Raw genomic sequence first — 19,563 nt, forward strand, 5'->3', positions numbered from 1 at the left:
CCTCTGTGCTGGCTGGTGAGTAGTGGCTTCTCTGTGTGCCTGCCAATCAGCCCCTCCCCAGTGCCCCACCCTCCCTACAGTCCAGCAGGTCCTCCATGACCCAGGCCCATTGCCATGGCCAGCAGTCTGTTCTGGTTGTTTGGAGGCAGGTTTAGAACGAGTCATTAAATATTTTGAATGTCAACACCTATCTAGTGTCTAGCTTAAGGAAGGGACTCTGGAGAGGTTAGGATTTTTGTTTTAGTTGCAAGTATCAAAAGTTTCGTAGTCCACCTGGAAATGGTAATTTATGGGCTTGGTTAATGTAGGCTTCAGCTACAGTTTGATCCCGAAGTCCTTGATGTCCAGAGGATTCTGGGACCATTTCCCTGTAGCTTTCCCTGCTCTGCCCTCCTCTGAGTGTGGTCTCTGACCTCAGGCCAGCCCCCGTCGCAGTTTGAAGCTGCACATCTACAAGTCTTATTGTCCAGAGGAAGAAGGGGCTGGAGGCCAACATTCCCAGGCCGAAGCCCTGTCAGTGTCTCTGACTGGATGGGGCTGGGTCACCACTTCACCACTCGCTGTGCTTGAGGGATCGGCCTTTGATTGGTTTAAGCCACTCAGAGCCCACCCCTGGAGCTGCGGGTAGCCCGTCCCACCCTCGTCTCTTGCTTGTGTGTGTGGAAGGGCAGTTCTTATGAGGAAAATGTGCTCTCAGGAACGGGAAAAGGAGACTGAAAGGCAAAAAGCAAATGTGCCTTTGGACTCCACTCCCCATTCACTGAATAGGCTCAACTCCAGCCCCTCCCCAAAGGGCCTGGGCGGACTGACTATGGAGGTTGTCTCACCATCCCCCTCCACTCCTCTGCTCCAGGAGTACAGGCCCAGGGGACACATGCTGTGAGGGGACACCAGGGCAGACAGCCAGGTCAGCTTGTCCATGATGAGACAGCACAGCTCCAGAGCAGGCAAGGCCACTGAGGTCACGTTATGGAGCTTGAGAATTAGCAGAGGCGAGAACCCGAAGGACCACGGTCTGATGTAGAAAGATGCTCCTGGCAGCCCTGTGGAGGACAGCTCAGGGCTGGAGGCAGAGATCCCAGGAAGGCAGTAGGCCAGGGACCTGCGCACAAGAGGGTGAGCTGGACCAAAGCCTGGTGGAGGGAGGAGAGGAGGGGGCAGGTGGGAGAGATGCTCGGGAGGCCTAGGGGACAGGCTGTGGGGCTGGTGGGCCACGGAGGGAGTGGGAGTGAGGGAGGCATTTAGGAAAAGGCCCAGGGATCTGTCCTGGAGACCAGGGGACAAAGAGGCTGTCCCCGAGATAAGGTGCAGGGAGAAGGAGCAGGTTTGGGGGAGATACTGAGGCCGATTGGTGTCCTGGTGCGTGTGGGAGACCTGAGAGATTTCTAGGGGAGGCCATGCAGGAGGCCGCGGGCACCTGGGACCTGGGGTTCAGGAGGGAGGCCGGGGATGGTCAAGCAGTATGGCACAGTGGTCGGAAGTAGAGACTTGTCTGCCAACAAAACCAATTGCATTGATGCAATTAAGGAGAACGCGATGAGGGAATATCCCGGTTAGACCTATCTTCATCTGTTTAGGCTGCTGTAACAGAGTACCGTAGACTGGGGGCTTACAAATAACAGAAATTTATTTCTCACGGTTATGGAGACGGGAAATCTGAGATCGAGGTGCTGGCAGATTCGGCATCTGGTGAGCACCTGCTTCCTGGTTCATAGACAGTCGTCTTTTGGCTGCCTCCTCACGTGGTGGAAGGGGTGAGGTAGGGCTCTGCGGTCTCTCTTATAAGAGCATCAATCTCAATTATGATGGCTCCACCCTCATGACCTAATCACCTCCCAAAGGCCCCGCCTCCTAAAGCCATCACATCGAGGGTTAGGTTTCAACACATACATTTGGTGGGGACGCGACATTCAGTCCACAGCAGAGCCCTTTCCTTGGATTGTCCGGTAATCCCTATGATGTTTTATCAGGAAAGGGCTCTCATTAGCCCCACTTCACAGATGAAGAAACAGAGGCTCAGGTGACAGACACGTGTGATTACATAAACAGGTGCTTGGATGGGCTTTTTCTAAAATTCAACACCCGTTCCTTACCTAAATTCCAAGTCAAATAGAAATAGAAGGAAACTGAACATGATTATCAAATGGCCTGATTACCAAAGACAGATGGCGTGTGACCTGTGGTAGTTCAATGCCGGAGCCATTTTCATTAAGATCAGGAACAAAACAGGAATGACTCCTCTTGCCACTGTTTCAACACTGTGTGTGGAGGTTTTTAGCTAATGTAACAAGACAAGAAAAAGAATAACTCTACACGTTAGAAAAGAAAAGGCAAAAATTATCTCTACAGTAGCCCCCCATCGGGGATATGTTCCAAGACCCCCAGTGGATGCCTGAAAGCACAGATATTACCAAACCCTATATGTACTATGTTTTTTCCTAAAGATACATATTTGAGGTGCAACAGCAAAACTAGCACAACGTTTTTTCCTTCACAATTTCATAAACAGAAAATCTGTTCTCACTGTAGGTCTTGGCAACCTCACCATTTGAATTTTTTTCTTTCCTTATTAAGTCAAGAACTTCCACCTTTTTATTTAAAGGAAGCCCTTTACAGCTTCTCTTTGGCATATCCGAATTGCCAGCAACACTACTCTTGAGCTTTGGGGCCGTTACTAAGTAAAATAAGGGTTACTTGAACACCAGCACTGTGATACTGCGACAGTCAATCAATCTGATAACTGACTTGGCTACTGACTGACTAACGGATGGGCAGCAGATAACAGTGTGGACACGCTGGACAAAGGGGTGATTCACGTCTGCATGGGACACAGTGGGCTGGGACGGGATTTCATCATGCTACACAGAACAGCACTCAATTGAAAACTGATGAATTGTTTATTTCTGGAATTTTCCACTTAATATTTTCAGACTGCAGTTGACCACAGGCAACTAAACCACAGAAAGCCAAACCATGGATAAGGGGGGCTACTGTATATTCAGAAGAAATGTTGTGTACCGAAGACATCTGAATGACTCCTGTAAGAAAAGAAACCTAAATGAATTAAGACCATTTGAAAAGGTTTCTGTATATAGGACAACTGTACAAAATCAATAGCTTTTTTTGGTACTAGAACTAAAAGTTCAAGATGAAAAAATACAATTTGTCCAATTCCTGATAGCCACACAAACTACAAAACACCTCGGAATAAATCTGTCTGGAGAAGAACAGGACTTAAGAAAAGTGTACAATCTTGCTGAAAGGTGGTAAAGCTTGACATAAACGAGTGATTGAGAAGATGCGTGTCCCCGCGTTGGGAGGTACACTTCCATTCAATGAATGTTCCTGGGAATAACACAAGTCTGTATGAATCTTTTCCCACTACAGAGGGAACTTTTGGACCTGATTTTGGCTAGCAGCCTTTTCTGATATCGACCCTGATATCAGCTTCCCCACATTAAACCCAGCATATATGGGGTTAAAACCAAAACACTCATTCCCTGCTTACTCCCTGGCTTCCTGGCTCCAGAACCCGCTATCCTCCATGGAGACAGACACCGTCAAGGACAAGTACCTGGACTATCTCCTCCCGCAAAGAGATACAGGCTGGTGGGAAAGCTGCTGACCAGCAAGGTCATGAGCTCCCTCCTCTGCAAGTGTCTCAAGGCCAAACACAGGCTGGTGGGAAAGCTCCGACCAGCAAGGCCATATGCTCCCCCTCCCCCACCTAAAACCCCAAATAAAAACCCTTCCTTTTAGCTTTTCCGGGAGCTTGGGATTTCAGCGTTAGCTGCCCTCTCTCCTTGCTCAGCGCTATGCAAAAATAAAATTCCTACTTTCTTCCACCACACCCGGTGTCAGAGATTGGCTTGCTGCACAACGGGTGAGCAAACTCACTTCAGGTTCGGTAACATTTCCACAAAATATCAAAAGTAGTCAGCTCTTAATGATAGGAAAACCTGACAGTAGCAACCAGAGCTGGCAGCATCCATGTGTGCAAAGTCTGCTGGCCAAGGATGTTCCCACAAGAGTTGAGAAATTCTGCACACCAGCACCAGGATTCCTTCAAATCACCTCATGGTCCTGATCATAATCCTGCATCAGCCAAGTCAATGTCTGTTTTAAATATCACCATCTCCATTTCTGGCCAAGATGGAGGAACAGGGACTGGATTTACCCTCATAGCTGAAACAAACAGACACAATACATGAAACAATGGTTTTCAAGACACTGAACACCATGTAATAAAGACCAGTGATCCCTGAGAGATTGGAAACAACCTGAGTCCTGCCTGCAGTTGCTCCATCTTACCGCCTTGAGTGAGGGTCCAGGTCAAGGCGCAGGGAGGAGGAACTGAGGTATAAGTCTTTTCCCTGCATTATTTCACAGGCAGTTGCATAAAACAATAATTATAAATTAATGTTAATGAGCACACAATATGTAACGATGAAATTGTGATGATAACAATATAAAAGAGGAGGGGTGGAGCAGAGTGTCTGTATACTATTGAAATTAATCTGACATTTTTCAAACTTAAGTTGTTGTAAGTTTCAGGGTTTTTTTTTTTTTTTTTGAGGAAGACTGGCCCTGAGCTAACATCCGTGCCCATCTTCCTCTGCTTTATCTGTGGGACGCCTACCACAGCATGGCTTGACAAGCGGTGCCATGTCCGCACCCAGGATCTGAATTGGTGAACCCCGGGCCGCCGAAGTGGAACGTGCGAACTTAACCGCTGTGCCACCGGGCTGGCCCCAACTTTCAGATTTTAATCATAATCCCCAAGGTAACCACTAAGAAAATAACTAAAAAATATACAGAAAGGAAATAAGGGAAGGAAAGTGGTACACTATGAATAATCAACTAGATTTTTTTAAAAAGCAATCATGGAGAAATTGTGGAACAAAAAAACATATAAAACAGAGAAAACAAATAGCTAAATGGTAGAAGTAAATCCTTCTTATTAGTAATTACTTTAAATGTAAATAGGTTAGTGTCCTATTAAAAGGCAGAAATTGGCAGAGTGGATTAAAAAAACATGATCCTCCTCTTCTATGTGCTATCCACAAGAGAATCAATTTATAGACCCAAAAGATTAAAAGTAAAAGGATGAGGAAAGATATTCTGTGCAAAAAGTAACCAAAAAAGAGCTGGGGTGGCTATATTATTCCAAGAAAAAATAGACTTGAAGTCAAAAAGCTTGTAAGAGACAAAGGACATACATTGATAAAAGGCTCAATCCAACAAGAAGATATACCATATGTATAATATATATAATATAATATAATATAATAATGCACCTAAAATAGAATGCCAAAATATATGAAGCAAAAATTGACATAATTGAAAGGAGGAATAGATAGTTCTGAATAATAGTTGGAGACTTCAGTACCTCCCTTTCTATAATGGATAGAACAACCAGAGAGAAGATCAATAAGGAAACAGAGGACTTGATTACACTATAAACCCGTTAGACCTACAGACATATAAAGAACGCTTTACCCAACAACAGCAGAATACACACTCTCCAGGACAGATGATATATTAGGCCATGAAACATGTCTTCATAAAATAAAAAATATTGAAATCTTCCAAAGTATCCTTTCTGATTACAATGGAATGAAACTAGAAATTAGCAGAAGGAAAAGTGGAAAATTCATAAATCTGTGGAAATTAAATGATACACTCAAACAACCAATGGGTCAAAGAACAGATCACAAGGGAAAATTAGAAAATACTTTGAAAAAAATGAAAATGCAATCACAGCATACCAAAATTTATGGGATGCAGCCAAAGCAGTGCTTAGTGGGAAGTTCATAATTATAAACACCTACATTAAAAGAGAAGGAAGACCTCGAGTCAATAACCTAACTGCCTACCTCAAGGAGCTAGAAGAAAAAGAGCAAACGACACCAAAAACTAGCAAAAGGAAGGAAATACTAAATACTAGAGTGGAGATAAATGAAATAGAGAATAGGAAAACAAAAGAGAAAATCAATGAAAATGAAAGTTAGTTCTTTGAAAAGATCAACAAAATTGAGAAAACTTTAACTAGACTATGAACAAAGGAGAGAAGACTCAACTTGAATCAGAGATGAACATGAGGAGTACTCACTACTTATTTTACAGAAATAAAAAGGACTATAAGAGAACACTGTGAACAATTGTACACCGACAAATGGGATAACATCGATGAAAGGGAAAAATTCCTAGAAACATACAAACTACCAAAACTGACTCAAAAAAACTAAAAATTTAAATATATCTATAACAAGAAAGGAAATTTAATCTATAATTTAAAAATGTCCCAATAAAGAAAAGCCTAGGACTAGATGGCTTCACTGGGGAATTCGACCAAATTTTTAAAGACAAATTATCACCAATTCTTATCGAACTCTTCCAAGAAACTGAAGAGAAGAGACCATCTCCTAACTTATTCTTACCCTTGTATCTTCATACCAAAGCCAGACAAGACATCACAAGGAATGAAAACTAAAGGCCAATATTCTTCATGAATATAAATGCAAGAATCCTCAACAGAGCACTGCCAAACCAGATTCAGCACACAGTAAAAAGATTATTCACCATGGCCAAGTGGGATTTATGCCTGGAGTGTAAAAGTAGTTCAACATACAAACATCAATCAAAGTGATACACCACATTAATAGAATGAAGGAAAAACTCATAGCAATCTCAACTGATGCAGAAAAAGCATTTGACAAAACCCAACATCCTTTTATAATACAAACTCTCAGTAAACTAGGATTAGATAGGAACTTCCTTAACACGATAAGGGTAATAGGTAAAAATTTCATAGCTAACATCATACTCAGTAGTGAAAGACTGAACTCCTTCCTCCAGGATCGGGAGCAATCAAGGATGCCCTATTCTGCTTAACATAGTACTTGAAGTTCTAGACAGCGCAATTAGGCAGGAAAAAATAAATGAAGGCATCCAAATTGGAAAGAAAGAAGTAAACTTATGTCTGTTTGCAGATGACACATGTTGTATGTAAAACCCACACACAAAAGAAACTGTGAGAACTAATCAACGAATTCAGCAAAGCTGCAGCATACAAAATCGACATGCAAAAATCAGCTGTATTTCTATACACTAGCAATGAGTAATCTCAAAAGGAAATTTCAAAAAATAATTCTGTTTACAACATCGAAAAGAATAAAATATTTAAGAATAAATTTACACAAGGAGGTGAAAGTCTTGTATACTGAAAATCTAGACTTGTATACAACAAAACATTGCTGAAAGAAATTAGAGATTTAAATACTGTTTATGAGTTGGAATACCTAACATTGTTAAGATGACAGTACTACCTATATTGGTCTGCTAGGGCTTTCATAACAAAATGCTAGAGATAGGTGGCGTAAACAGGAGGAATTTATTTTCTCACAATTCTGGAGGCTAGAAGTCCTAGATCGAGGTGTTGGCGGGTTTGGTTTCTGAGTCCTCCATCCTTGGCTTGCTGATGGCTGCCCTCTCGCTGTGTCCTCACCTGGTCTTTTCTCTGTGTGGTTGCATTCCCAGTGTCCCTTTGCGTCTCCAAATTTCCTCCCCTTATGAAGACTCCTGCCAGATTGCATTGGGGCCGTCCTAATGAGGGGAGGGCTCATTTTAACTTAATCACCTCTTTAAAGGCCGCATCTCCACCTACTGTCACGTTCTGAGGTACTGGGGGTTAGAGCTTCAACATACACATTTCGGGAGGACACCACTTGGCCCATAACACGACCCAAAGTGATGTACAGATTCAGGGCAATCTCTGTCAAGATCCCAGTGGCAATTTTGCAGAAATAGGAAAACCCATCCTTAAACTCATGGAATTGCAAGGGACCCCAAATAGCCAAAACTATCTTGAAATGTAAGAACAAAATTGGAGAACTCAGACTTCCTAACTTCAAACTGCAAAGCTACAGTAATCAAAACAGTGTGGTGCTGGCATAAAGACAGACATACAGACCAATGTAACAGAATAGAGAGCTCAGAAATAAACCCTCACATACATAGTCAGTTGATTTTTTTTTTTTTTAAGATTGGCACCTGAGCTAACATCTGTTGCCAATCTCCTGTTTTTCTACTTCTTCTTTTCCCCAAATGCCCCCAGTGCACAGTTGTATATTCTAGTTGTGGGTCCTTCTGGTTGTGCTGTGTGGGACGCCGCCTCAGCATGGCCAGATAAGCAGTGCCAGGTGTGCGCCCAGGATCTGAACTGGAGAAACCCTGGGCCGACAAATCGGAGTGCACAAACTTAACCACTCGGCCAGGGGACCGGCCCCTCAATTGATTTTTGACCAGGGTGCCAAATCCAATGGGGAAAAGACACTCTTTCCGACAAATGCACTGGGAAAACTGGATATCCACATGCAAAAAAATAAAGTTGGGCCCTTACCTTACACCATATACAAAAGTTAACTCAAAATGGATCAGATTCCTAAATCTAAGAGCTAAAGCTTTAACACAAAATCTTGACCTTTGACTTGGCAATGATTTCTTAAATATAATATCAAAAGTGCAGGCAAAAAAAAATAGGTAAATTAGACTTCATCAAAATTAAGAACATTTGTGAGTCAAAGGATACTATAAAAAGAGTGAAAAGGCAACTCACAGAATCGGAGAAAATCTTTGTTAATCAATTATCTGATAAAGATTAATATCTAAGATACAAAGAACTCCTACAACCCAACAACAAAAATCACATACAACCCAATTAAAAAATGAGCAAGGGACTTGAATAGACATTTCTCCAAAGAAGATATATAAATGGCCAATAAGCACATGAAATGATGCTCACCATCATTAGTTATCAGGGAAACGCAAATCAAACCCACAGTGAGATACCACTTTATACTCATCAGGATGGCTATAATTTTAATAAAAACAGCAGACACAGCAAGTGTGGGTGAGGATGTGGAGAAATTGGAACTGGAGAACATAGATGATGGGAATATAAAATGGTTAAGGGGAAAACAGTTTATTGGTTCCTCAAAAAGTTAAACTGGGGCCGACCTGATGGTGTAGTGGTTAAGTTCATGCGCTCCACTTTGGGCGGCCCGGGGTTCACCGGTTTGGATTCTGGGCACAGACATACACACCGCTCATCAAGCCATGCTGTGGCAGAGTCCCATGTACAAAAAATAGAGGAAGACTGGCAAAGCTGTTAGCTCAGGGATAATCTTCCTCAAACAAAAAGAGGAAGATTGGTAACAGATGTTAGCTCAGGGCCAATTTTCCTCACCAAAAAAAAAAAAGTTAAACATAGAATTACCATATCATCTAGCAGTTCCACTCCTAGGTATATCATCTAAAACAACTGAAATCATGTTCTCAAGCAAGTACATGTTCATATCAACACTACTCACAAAGCCAAAAGGTGAAAACAGCCCAAATGTTCATCAATGAATGAATCAATGAATGAATGGTAAGCAAATCGTAGTGTAGCCATACAATGGAATATTATTCAGCCATAAAAAGGAATGAAGTACTGACAGATGCTGCGACATCTATGAACCTCAAAAACGTTGCCGTAGAGGCAGAATGCAGAGTGATGATTACCAGTGGCAAGGAAAAAAAGGGAAGGGGATGCAGCTGCTTAAGGGGCATGGGGTTTCCTTTTGTGGTGACAAAAATGTTTTGGAGGTAGACAGAGGTGGTATTTGCAACACTGTGAATATATTAAATGCGACTGAATTGTTCACTTTAAAAAGGTCAGTTTTATGTTATGTGAATTTCACCTCAACAACAAAATAATGATCTATACGTATCATTACAAACAGTATGATATTTACCAAGAATAAATATAGACTAGAAGAATACAATAGATGCCTTAAAGTATATCTGATTGTTGAAGAGATTTAAAATAAGACACAAATGTCTCTCATTTTGGTGGGAAAGCAATGCTTTATTTAATAAATGGTTCTGGAAAAATTGACCATGAGGAATGAAATCAAATTTGGATCCCATATGAAAAAGTTAATCCAAGGTTAATAAAAATTACATGTGGAAAAACACAAATATTTTACCCAAAAATCTGGAGAGTATTTGTTTTACTTTGACATGGGAAGAACTTCCTAAAAAAGAAAGCACAGCTGTCTGTGGAAATTAATGAAAGAAACCTCAACTAAATTGCAATCGGGAAGGCCTGTAGGGGGCGCTCGCCCGTTCTAGCACATATCGTCAATTACTCAAAAGAGAAGAGATGGACACTTGCGTCTTCTGGCATCTTCCGCAGGAAGTAAAACTACTTTACTAATAAAGGAAGATTCCTCTCCCCACCTGGCAGCAGCTCAGCCAGTGAGAAGCCGCTGCCTCAGTGAACTGTTACTTTCCCCTAATGGACTTTCCTGTGGAAGGACCCCTCCCCACTTCCCCTTTTTCTCTATAAAAGCAAGCTCTCCGCCTTTGATTTCCGGGTGTGCCTACGGTTTGGCCATAGCATGCATGCCCCGATTTGCAAATCTTTTGGCTATTCCTGAATAAACTCATTTTGAGGGTAAAATAACAGGCAAGTTTGCTTTCTAAATTGACACGTCACGAAGGGAAAGTTACATAAATTTGACTATATGAAAATTAAATTTTGCACTGGGACAGGTAAATAAATAAATTCAGAAGATAAATAGACCAAAGAAGATAGTTGTAACAGATTTGACAAGAGTTTTATCTCTAATACGCAGAAGTGCCTAAACATTTATAGGAAAATGCAACAACCTCGCAGAAAATTTAAGAGAAGAGGAAATCCAAATGTTCAACAAACGCAGGAAAGGATGCTCAACCTCATTAGTGGAAATGCAAACTAAAGCAATAAAAAACTAGTGCTTGCTCCCTATCAGACTGGCAAAAGGAAGGAGAAACTATAAAGACCAGGGGCTGTGATGCCAGTACTCTTTCATTGCTGGTGGAACTGTGGGCTGCTACAACTTTGGAAAGCGATCTTATGATTTCCACCAAAATTAAAAATATGCATATCTTGGGGCCGGCCCTGTGGCAGAGTGGTTAAGTGCGTGCACTCCACAGTTGTGGCCCAGGGCCTCACTGGTTTGGATCCTGGGTGCAGACATGGCACCGCTCGTCAGGTGATGCTGAGGTGGTGTCCCACGTACCACAACTAGAGGGACCCACAACTAAAAATATACAACTATGTACTGGGGGGATTTGGGGAGAAAAAGCAGAAAGAAAAAAAGAAGAAGATTGGCAACAGTTGTTAGCTCAGGTGAGAATCTTAAAAAAGAAAAAAATGCATATCTTAGTAATCTTAGGACCTGTCCCTTAGAAACAAAACAACTGTATTCTAGGAAATGCATTTAAGGATCTTTATTGTAGCATTGTTAGCAGTGGCAAACAAATAAACAAAAATAACCCAAATATTAACATGAGAACTGTTAAATGAATTGTGGTATATTCACACTGTGGAATATTATGCAGCCAGTTTTTTTAAGTGTCAGAAATACGTCCATTGATCTGCAGAGATATCTTTAGCATATTGCTAAAAAGCATGTTGTTTTTTCTTTTTAAAAAAATATGTATAGTACGATCCAGTTTTTGTTTAAAAACTTTTTAAAAAGATACAACTTATTTTACATATCTATTCATTCACTCATTCAACAAATATTTATTGACTGTCTATTACACGCTGGAAATACAGCAGTAAAGAAAACCGATATAGGCCAGCCCTGGTGGCCTAGTGGTTACGTTCCACACAGTCCACTTCAGAGGCCTGGGTTCGGCTCCTAGGCTCGGAGCTACACCACTCCTGCTAGCGGCCATGCTGGGGTGGGGGTCCACATAAGAAAGAAAAAAAGTGGAAGATTGGCAATGCATGTTAGCTCAGGGAGAATCTTCCTCAGCAAAAAAAAAAAAAAAGAAGGAAAGAAAGAAAGGGAAGGAAGGGAGGAAGGAAGGAAGAAGGAAAGACAGACAGAAAGAAAATCAATAAATATCCCTTCTGTCATGGAGCTGACAATCTAAATGATGGAGACAGAGTTGGGTGTGAGAAAAAGTGGAGTCTTTGAGAAAAAGTGGAGCTGTTGAATAGGCAGGTATGGTATCTGTGGAGGAACCAGCAGTAGGGATAAAGAATTGGGAATGCTCCGCATACATGTGGCATTTGAAGCCATAAGCGCGGATGACTTCTGTAAAGTTCGTGCGCATTTGCACCAGCTCGGAGAAAGCTCGGGAGGATGCGCTGAGAGACGAGAGGGAAACACCTAGTCTCCCATCCTGGCTGCTAGTCCTGGGAAGGCCACCTAGCTTCTCAAAGCCTGTCTATGAGGGGGAACAAGAACAGCTGTCCCCACGGCTCCACGGTCGCCAGCTGCCGTCTTAGAGAAGCGGCCACGAAGGTGGAACCTCCAAGGCGAAACGCAGCATCCCGAACGCCCAGACTGAAGCCACGGCAGCCATACTGATCAAGGGCGGCAGAGGGGCGTTGCGACCGCTCCCATTTTCAGTTAGGGCAGGAGGCGACTTCGGTCACCATCTTGAGCGACAGTAGAGGCGGAGCTCCGACGGTCATGTTGGTGAAGGGCCGGGCTCCGAGGGCACCTCCCCGAGAGCGACAGAAAGCCAACCGCGGCGGGCGGGGCCCGGCGGCTCTAGCCCCGCCCCTGGTCGCAGGCCCCGCCTCCCGGCCCCACTTCCGCCGGGCGAGCGTCTGCCGGCGGCGCTGCCGTAAGTTGGGCCGGCGGTTTGCCGCATCACGGAAGATGGCGGCCGCGGCGGTGAACGGGGCGGCGGGCGCCTCGAGCTCGGGGCCTGCGGCAGCCTCGGGCGCGGTCCTGCAGGCGGCGGCCGGCATGTACGAGCAACTCAAGGGCGAGTGGAACCGTAAAAGCCCCAATCTGAGCAAGTGCGGGGAAGAGCTGGGCCGGCTCAAGGTAGGGCTGCGCGGGGGCGCTCCCGGGGTCCGGCCGCGGGGAAGCCGCGCTGCCCACGGGGCCCGGGTGGGCTGGGGATCTGACGGCGCGGAGGGTGCGGGACAGCCCACGTGTGGGCGTGGAGGGGGACGAGGCGAGCGGGGCCTGGAGCGCAGCAGCGCGGGTCTGCCACAGCCGAGGGAGAGGTTAAAATTGGGGGGTCTGGCTGGCTGGGGTGGCAGGACGGGGGTGTCGGGGTTTTTCTGATGGCGGGTTCTGGACGAGACCAAGTGGGGACTGAGGGCTGTACCGGGTGATGAAAGGAGAAGGCTGAGATGATGGGGTATGTGATCAAGACCAGGCCAAGTTAGAGTTGGAGAGATCTGGAGCTTAGGACGCGTCTGTGCGGGCTGGGGGCCGGCCACATGGTGAGCGCACGACTAAATCTAGACAGATAATCTTATTCTAGAGGACCGAATGGGGCTCAAGGTGCTTCAGACCAAGTGTTTGGGAAAGAGTAAGACGCAGTGGGCTGGAGCAAGTGGCTGAGAGGGTGTGTGGGATAAAAAATGCTGTGTGGGCTGGGCTGTGGGGGACGTGAGCGCCCCTCCCTCCCTGCTGTGGATTTTGGGGGGCAGGTTGGGCGCAAGTCAGTAGAGAGTCTGCTGAGCAATTGAAGATGCTCTGTCCCCCACACTCCCTTGCGTCCATTGGGTCAGGCGCAGTGTGTGTCCTGTTTGCCCAGTGAGGCTGTGAATTATTGTAATCTGAGGTCATCCTAAATGGGCGCCCACAGTGTGCCCAGGCCCTGTTCTCGTGCTTTCGGAGGACTGACGCCTTCAATACTGAGAATTACCTTATGAGTCAGGGATGATGATGAGCTCCATCTTCTGGGTGGAAAGCCTAGGCCTAGAAGAGGTTAAGTGACCTGTGCTTGAAATCCTGTCCTCTTTCCTTCCTTCCCTGTCCTCATTGTCAGCTGGTTCTGCTGGAGCTCAACTTCCTGCCAACCACAGGGACCAAACTGACCAAACAGCAGCTCATTCTGGCCCGTGAGTGTCCCTCGAGTTGGTGGCGGGTGAGGCACCGGGGGTGGTGGCAGGACTCACAGCAGTGGCGGTCAGGCTAGGGACTCAATCACTTCCTGAGAACCCACCCTGTCACCCACAGGTGACATCCTGGAGATCGGGGCCCAGTGGAGCATCCTACGGAAGGACATCCCATCCTTCGAGCGCTACATGGCACAGCTCAAATGCTACTACTTCGATTACAAGTGAGGATGGGCCCTGCCCCTGGTGGGGGTGGGGGTGTTACGTGGCGGCTCTTTCAGCCCTGGTGCTCCAGCCGCTTGGGTCATTTTCCTTCACTTGGGAACTCCCCCTTTGCCCAGCTCCATCCCTAGAGACTGCAGGGTCAGCGGGTTGGCCTGGAGCCCCTGAGTCTAGGATTGCACCATCCGGCCTCTGTTGGCCTCCAATCTTTCTCCCCCTCTACCTTCTCACACTCCGTTTCCACTCCAGAGTATAGCCACCATTGCCTTTCGCCTGCCCTGGCCCCAGCCTTGTCCCTTGCCCCTTGCCCCCTTGGATTCATCCCCCATGACAGTTAGTAGGATCTTTGTGACACTACAATTTGACCATGTTCATGCCCTGCTTAGAACCTGTCGTGGTTCTCCATGGCCCTCAGGCTCCGGACCAAGCTCTCCTGTGGCCTCCAGTGCTGTTTCAGCCCTGACCCCTGTGCCTGTACCCCCCACCCCCAATCCAGGCCCTGGCCTCTCTGCCCACCAGGCTCTGTCTCCCCCACTGGACTGTGAGCCTCCTAAAGGCAGAGGGGTCTTGGTCCCTGCTGTGTCCCAGCACTGCCTGGCGTGGGGCCAGACCCACAGCAGGGAGTCACTGGATATGTATGGAACGTAAAACGGGATGTTTTATAACTCAGTGGTGCCTGCATGGACTAATGGTCCAGAATTTGACATCAGAAGTCAGACAAACCTGAGTTTGAAACTAACCTTGCCACTTCCTGACTATGTGGTCTTGGGCAAATGCCTTCAACTCCCTGGGCCCCAGCTTTCCCTTAGAGTAAGGGTGATGGTTTATAACATCCTAATCACAGCTAACATTTACACAGCCACACATCGCTTAACGATGGGGATACGTTCTGAGAAATGTGACATTAGGTGATTCTCTTGTTGTGTGAACATCACCGAATGCACTTACACAAACCCAGATGGTACAGCCTGCTACACACCTAGGCTCTATGGCACTGATCTTGTGGGACCACCATTGTACATGCAGTTGTCGTTGACCGAAACGCCGTTATGCAGCATGTGACTGTACAGTACTCTTTTGGGCCTGTACTGTTCTGATCACTTTACCTGGGTTAAATCATTTCATTCACTTAACTCTTATTCATTTAACCTGCCTCTATGAGATGGATCCTGTGGTGATACCCATTTTACAGCTGAGTAAATCAAGGCTGAGTCACTTTACTGAAGTGAGGTCGCTTGCTTGGGCCCACGGGACTTGTGACTTCTTTGTGCTTCTCTGGGCCTCAGTTTCATCTGAAAACCCAGGACCCGATACCTCTCCAAGGAGACAGCACAGGGCAGTCATCAGGGGCCCTGGAGCCCGGAGTGGGGGGCTTGGTAGGCACCTGAGCCCTCCTTACCTTGGATTCCCCACCCTGGTCCACAGGGAGCAGCTCCCCGAGTCGGCCTACATGCACCAGCTCTTGGGTCTCAACCTTCTCTTCCTGCTGTCTCAGAACCGGGTGGCTGAGTTCCACACAGAGTTGGAGCGGCTGCCTGCCAAGGACATCCAGACCAATGTCTACATCAAGCATCCCGTGTCCCTTGAGCAAGTGAGGCAGGCGGGAGGACGGGCCGGGCTAAGGGAGGTGGGATGGGGACACGTTAGGGGGGGTTTCCTGGAGGAGTGGGCAGGCTCCGCCCATCTTTGAGCCCGTGGACTCATTCATCCAGCAGATACTGAGGCTCAGCCGGGTGCCAGGCCCAGGGGTTGGTTTTCAGACTGTGTGGTGAACAGATAAAAGCCCTGCTCTTGTGGGGATGACGTCCGGGTGAGGAAGCAGACAGTGCATGAAAAGCTTCAGTAACCTGTATGGTCCGTCAGATGGAAGTGCTCTGAGAAAAATAAAGCGGGCAGGGCGTGGAGCGTCAGGGCCAGGGGTGAAATTGTTTATAAGGGTGGCCAGGGAAGGCCTTGCTGGAAGGGGAGATTTGAGAAAGACTTGAAAGGGGCGAAGAACCCAACCCCCTGGAGCTCTGGGGGGAGAGTGATCCAGGTGGGGGGAGCAGCCAGTCCAGGGGTCCCAAGGCAGAAGCATGCACGGTGTTGGAAGCTCAGCGAAGAGGACAGTGCTTGTGAAACTGGGCGCACAGGCTCAGGGCGGAGCCTCAGTTGTAAGGTTAGAAGCAGTTCCTGGAGCGGAGGTCTCGTGAGAGGATTTGGCTTTGGGGAGAGGATGTGGGGGCAGGTACAGCAGGAAGCAGAGCTTGGACAAAGGTGTGGAGGATTGGGCTCGGCGTGGACCAAGCTCTGTCTTCCTCCTGGGACTGAAGACTAGATGAGATAGTTAGATACCAGCCCAGGGCAGCTTTGGAGTGCATGCATGTGTACAAACCGAGGAGGGCTTCCCGGCGGAGGAGGTGCGCAGTGTGCATGGGGAATGAGTGACTGTATGGCAGAGGGTGTTCTAGCAGGATTGGGGTTCTGGAGGCACCGGGAGCAGGGTGAGGCCTCGGCGCCTGTGCTGCCTCTCCCTCATCCTCTCTTCTTCCCCACCCCGGCCTCTGCAGTACCTGATGGAAGGCAGCTACAACAAAGTGTTCCTGGCCAAAGGCAACATCCCTGCCGAGAGCTATACCTTCTTCATCGACATCCTGCTTGACACCATCAGGTGCGGGGGCCAGGGCCCTGTGGGGCTCGGGGAGAACTTGGAGTCTCGACTCAAACAGCCCTGAGTTTGACTCCCGTTCTGGCCCCTGTGCTCTGCGGAGGCTGACACATCAGTTCTCCTTTTCTGCAGACTGACCCGGTGGTGAGACTGTGGGTGGCGGCCCTCCCTCCCTCCCTGGGCTGTATGCAGTGGGTGGTGGGCGGTGTCCCGAGCACTGCCCGGGTGTGGTGCCCAGATAGCACTCGGCAGAGCAGGGCCACGCTGCCATCTTGGAAGTGCTCCAGCCCCCTAGTCATGGGACCTCCCCTCCAGTCACCTCAACTGTGCATCCCTCAGTTTCCCCTTTAGAATGGGGCCATCCAGTCCCCGCTTGGGTTGCTGTGTGTACAAGTGACATCACACGGGCAGGTGGGCTTGAGAAGTAAAAGGGTGTCCAGGTGGTGGCAGAGCTGGTTCACTCAGGCAGAGTGCTGAATGGAGATGAGTTTCCATTCCTCGGGTGGCAGAGCCCGGCCCAGAGACGAGGTGGGAAGCAGGAGGGGTAGTTGAGTGGGTTTAGGTTATTTTTAATTATGAAATATTTCTGCTCTCCAAAACGAACAGGGAGTGGTGTAATGAGTGCCCGCATACCTACCGCTTGGCCTAAGAGATAGCATCCCTCAGAAATGGGTGCATGCTCCCCAGCACTAATCCCTGCTCCTGTTTCAGTCCCTCAATGCCTCTTGTCAGGGGTGCGAGGAACCCCCTCTGAATCAGATCTAGAAATGGTGTTAGGTGGGGAGGTCCACTCATGGGGATCCCGAGTTGTGTTTCAGACAGCATGAAGGCCTCGTGGCTGCGAGCAGGATTTGAAGTGTGGCCCCTCCTGTGGCCCTGGCCTTGCAACTCTGGTCAGGCTGTCCTCTCTCTGAGCAGGAGAGTTGTTAAAAAGGGCAGGTGACAGATTCCAGCCATCAGCGCTGAACCAAAGGGTCAGGGCGCACACGTGTCGGGGGGGACGCGGCCTGGAGAGTCATCCGTGCTCAGTAACGAGAACCCCGTCTTCCCCCAGGGATGAGATTGCTGGGTGCATCGAGAAGGCCTATGAGAAAATCCTCTTCACTGAGGCCACTCGGATCCTCTTCTTCAACACACCCAAAAAGATGACAGACTACGCCAAGAAGGTGGCTGGGGTCAGGGTGCCGGGTGTGGGGCTAAGGGGTGCGTTCCCTGACAGCAGGGTGGGGTGGTCTGGGGGACACTGGAGCAAGACTACCCATGTTTAAATCCAGCTATGTGACCTCAGGCAAGTTGCTGGACTTCTCTGAGCTTCAGTTTCCCCATCTGTAGAATGAGGCTAGAGTGTAAGACGTGGGATGAGCCTAGCTGAGCCCCTGGCACCAGTGAGGTGGGCACTCAGCACGCCTTGACTCTTGTCCTTGCCCTTATTCCTTGGAGGCTGCAGCTTTTCCCCGTAAGACTTTGGTCCATTTGCTCCGGGGTATTTTTGCAAGAGCAGGGTCCCGGAGATGTGGGTGAGCAGGGTGCAGTGACCCTGGGGACTGGGGAGGCTCGAGACCAGACTGGAAGAGGTGAAATTGAACCGGAGTGGTCGTGAGGGCTGGTATTTAGTGATCGTTTACTCGGCCAAACACGATTCTCCACGCTTCAGGGCCTTGATTCACTGACTCCCCACAGTGGACCCCGAGAGCTGTGTGATGAGGGTCCCTGTCTCAAACATGGAGAAACTGAGGCACAGAGAGGGGGAGTTACTTGCCTAGGGTTGTGTGGGTGAGTAGGGCTGGTGAGGGAAGTGAGCCAGGGCCCACTTGAGGTCAGTGCTGGCCCTGCTGGGTGGGGAGGGAGCCCGTGTGGTCACTCCCTGCCTCCTCCCTCTTTCCTGCAGCGAGGGTGGGTCCTGGGCCTCAATAACTACTACAGCTTTGCCAGCCAGCAGCAGAAGCCGGAAGATACCACCATCCCCTCCACGGAACTGGCGAAACAGGTCATCGAGTATGCCCGGCAGCTGGAGATGATCGTCTGAGCACCCGGGCCCTGGGGGGCAGCTGGTTATTTAAGACCCCTGAGGCCTCGCAGTCCCGGGTCACCCGGGTCTCCAATAAAGGTGGATCGACACTCTCTCCCAGGCCCTTGTCTCCCCGGGGAATGGTGGGCACACCGTTCTTATCTCTAAATAGCTGGGAAGTTTGGGGGCCCTGGGGGGTCTGAGATAACCCTCTGTCTGGGTCAGCTCTGTCCAGTGGCCATTGCCCCAGGTCTCAAACACACGTCCACTGCAGGGGCCCAGTGGCACTGTGGCTGTGGGAGAGCGCAGGCCCTGGGTGGAGGGACTGTTGCAGCCAGCCGTGGACACAGGAAGGCCAGGCCAAGGCACCAGAGTTTGTCAGTGAAGGGGGTGAAGTGTCCTATTTTAAAAAATGTTTGCAATGAATTAAACCAGTTTTGTACATGATGTACGAAAAGGAACCCGTCTGTGGGCTACCAGTTCAAGACCTCGGGTGGATGAAAGGTGTGGGCCCTGGGTGGCCTCGTCCTGGTCCCCAGCCTTCTTGAGCCACGGCTGGGACTTAGAAGCTCCCGCACCCCCAGCCTGTTTTCCTGAAGGTGTTTAAGGCAGAGTCCACATCTGGCCGAGCCATCTGTGGGATGTGGGATTTCCAAGAAAGTCTTCCGGAGTCAGTTTCCCGGCTGTAAGCTGGGAGTGACCACTCCTGCTTCTGCAGTGATTGTGCTGGATCCCTGAGCTTGGCCCCAGATCAGCTGAGCAACGGGGCTGGGGTGT

General features: G+C 48.1%; 1 protein-coding gene across 1 annotated transcript; it reads left to right on the forward strand.

Moving 5' to 3' along the window:
- The first annotated feature begins 12,168 nt into the window (after positions 1 to 12,168).
- Positions 12,169 to 18,901, forward strand: PSMD8 (proteasome 26S subunit, non-ATPase 8). Its single transcript, XM_014848674.3, has 7 exons — positions 12,169 to 12,881; positions 13,840 to 13,912; positions 14,031 to 14,133; positions 15,557 to 15,722; positions 16,681 to 16,781; positions 17,833 to 17,944; positions 18,667 to 18,901. Exons 1-7 carry the CDS (start codon positions 12,519 to 12,521, stop codon positions 18,802 to 18,804), a joined length of 1,056 nt encoding a protein of 351 aa, XP_014704160.2. The 5' UTR covers positions 12,169 to 12,518; the 3' UTR covers positions 18,805 to 18,901.
- The last annotated feature ends 662 nt before the right edge of the window (positions 18,902 to 19,563 follow it).

This window comes from Equus asinus, chromosome 26 (genome assembly GCF_041296235.1).
Source record: "Equus asinus isolate D_3611 breed Donkey chromosome 26, EquAss-T2T_v2, whole genome shotgun sequence".
NCBI classification, from domain to species: Eukaryota; Metazoa; Chordata; class Mammalia; order Perissodactyla; family Equidae; genus Equus; species Equus asinus.

Excerpts from the sequence above, each read along its gene's own strand:
- PSMD8 (XM_014848674.3), top strand. The coding sequence starts at position 12,519 with ATGTTGGTGAAGGGCCGGGCTCCGAGGGCACCTCCCCGAGAGCGACAG. Across the intron at positions 13,913-14,030 it reads ACAGCAGCTCATTCTGGCCC|GTGACATCCTGGAGATCGGG; the intron begins GTGAGTGTCCCT and ends TGTCACCCACAG. Across the intron at positions 14,134-15,556 it reads TGCTACTACTTCGATTACAA|GGAGCAGCTCCCCGAGTCGG; the intron begins GTGAGGATGGGC and ends CCTGGTCCACAG.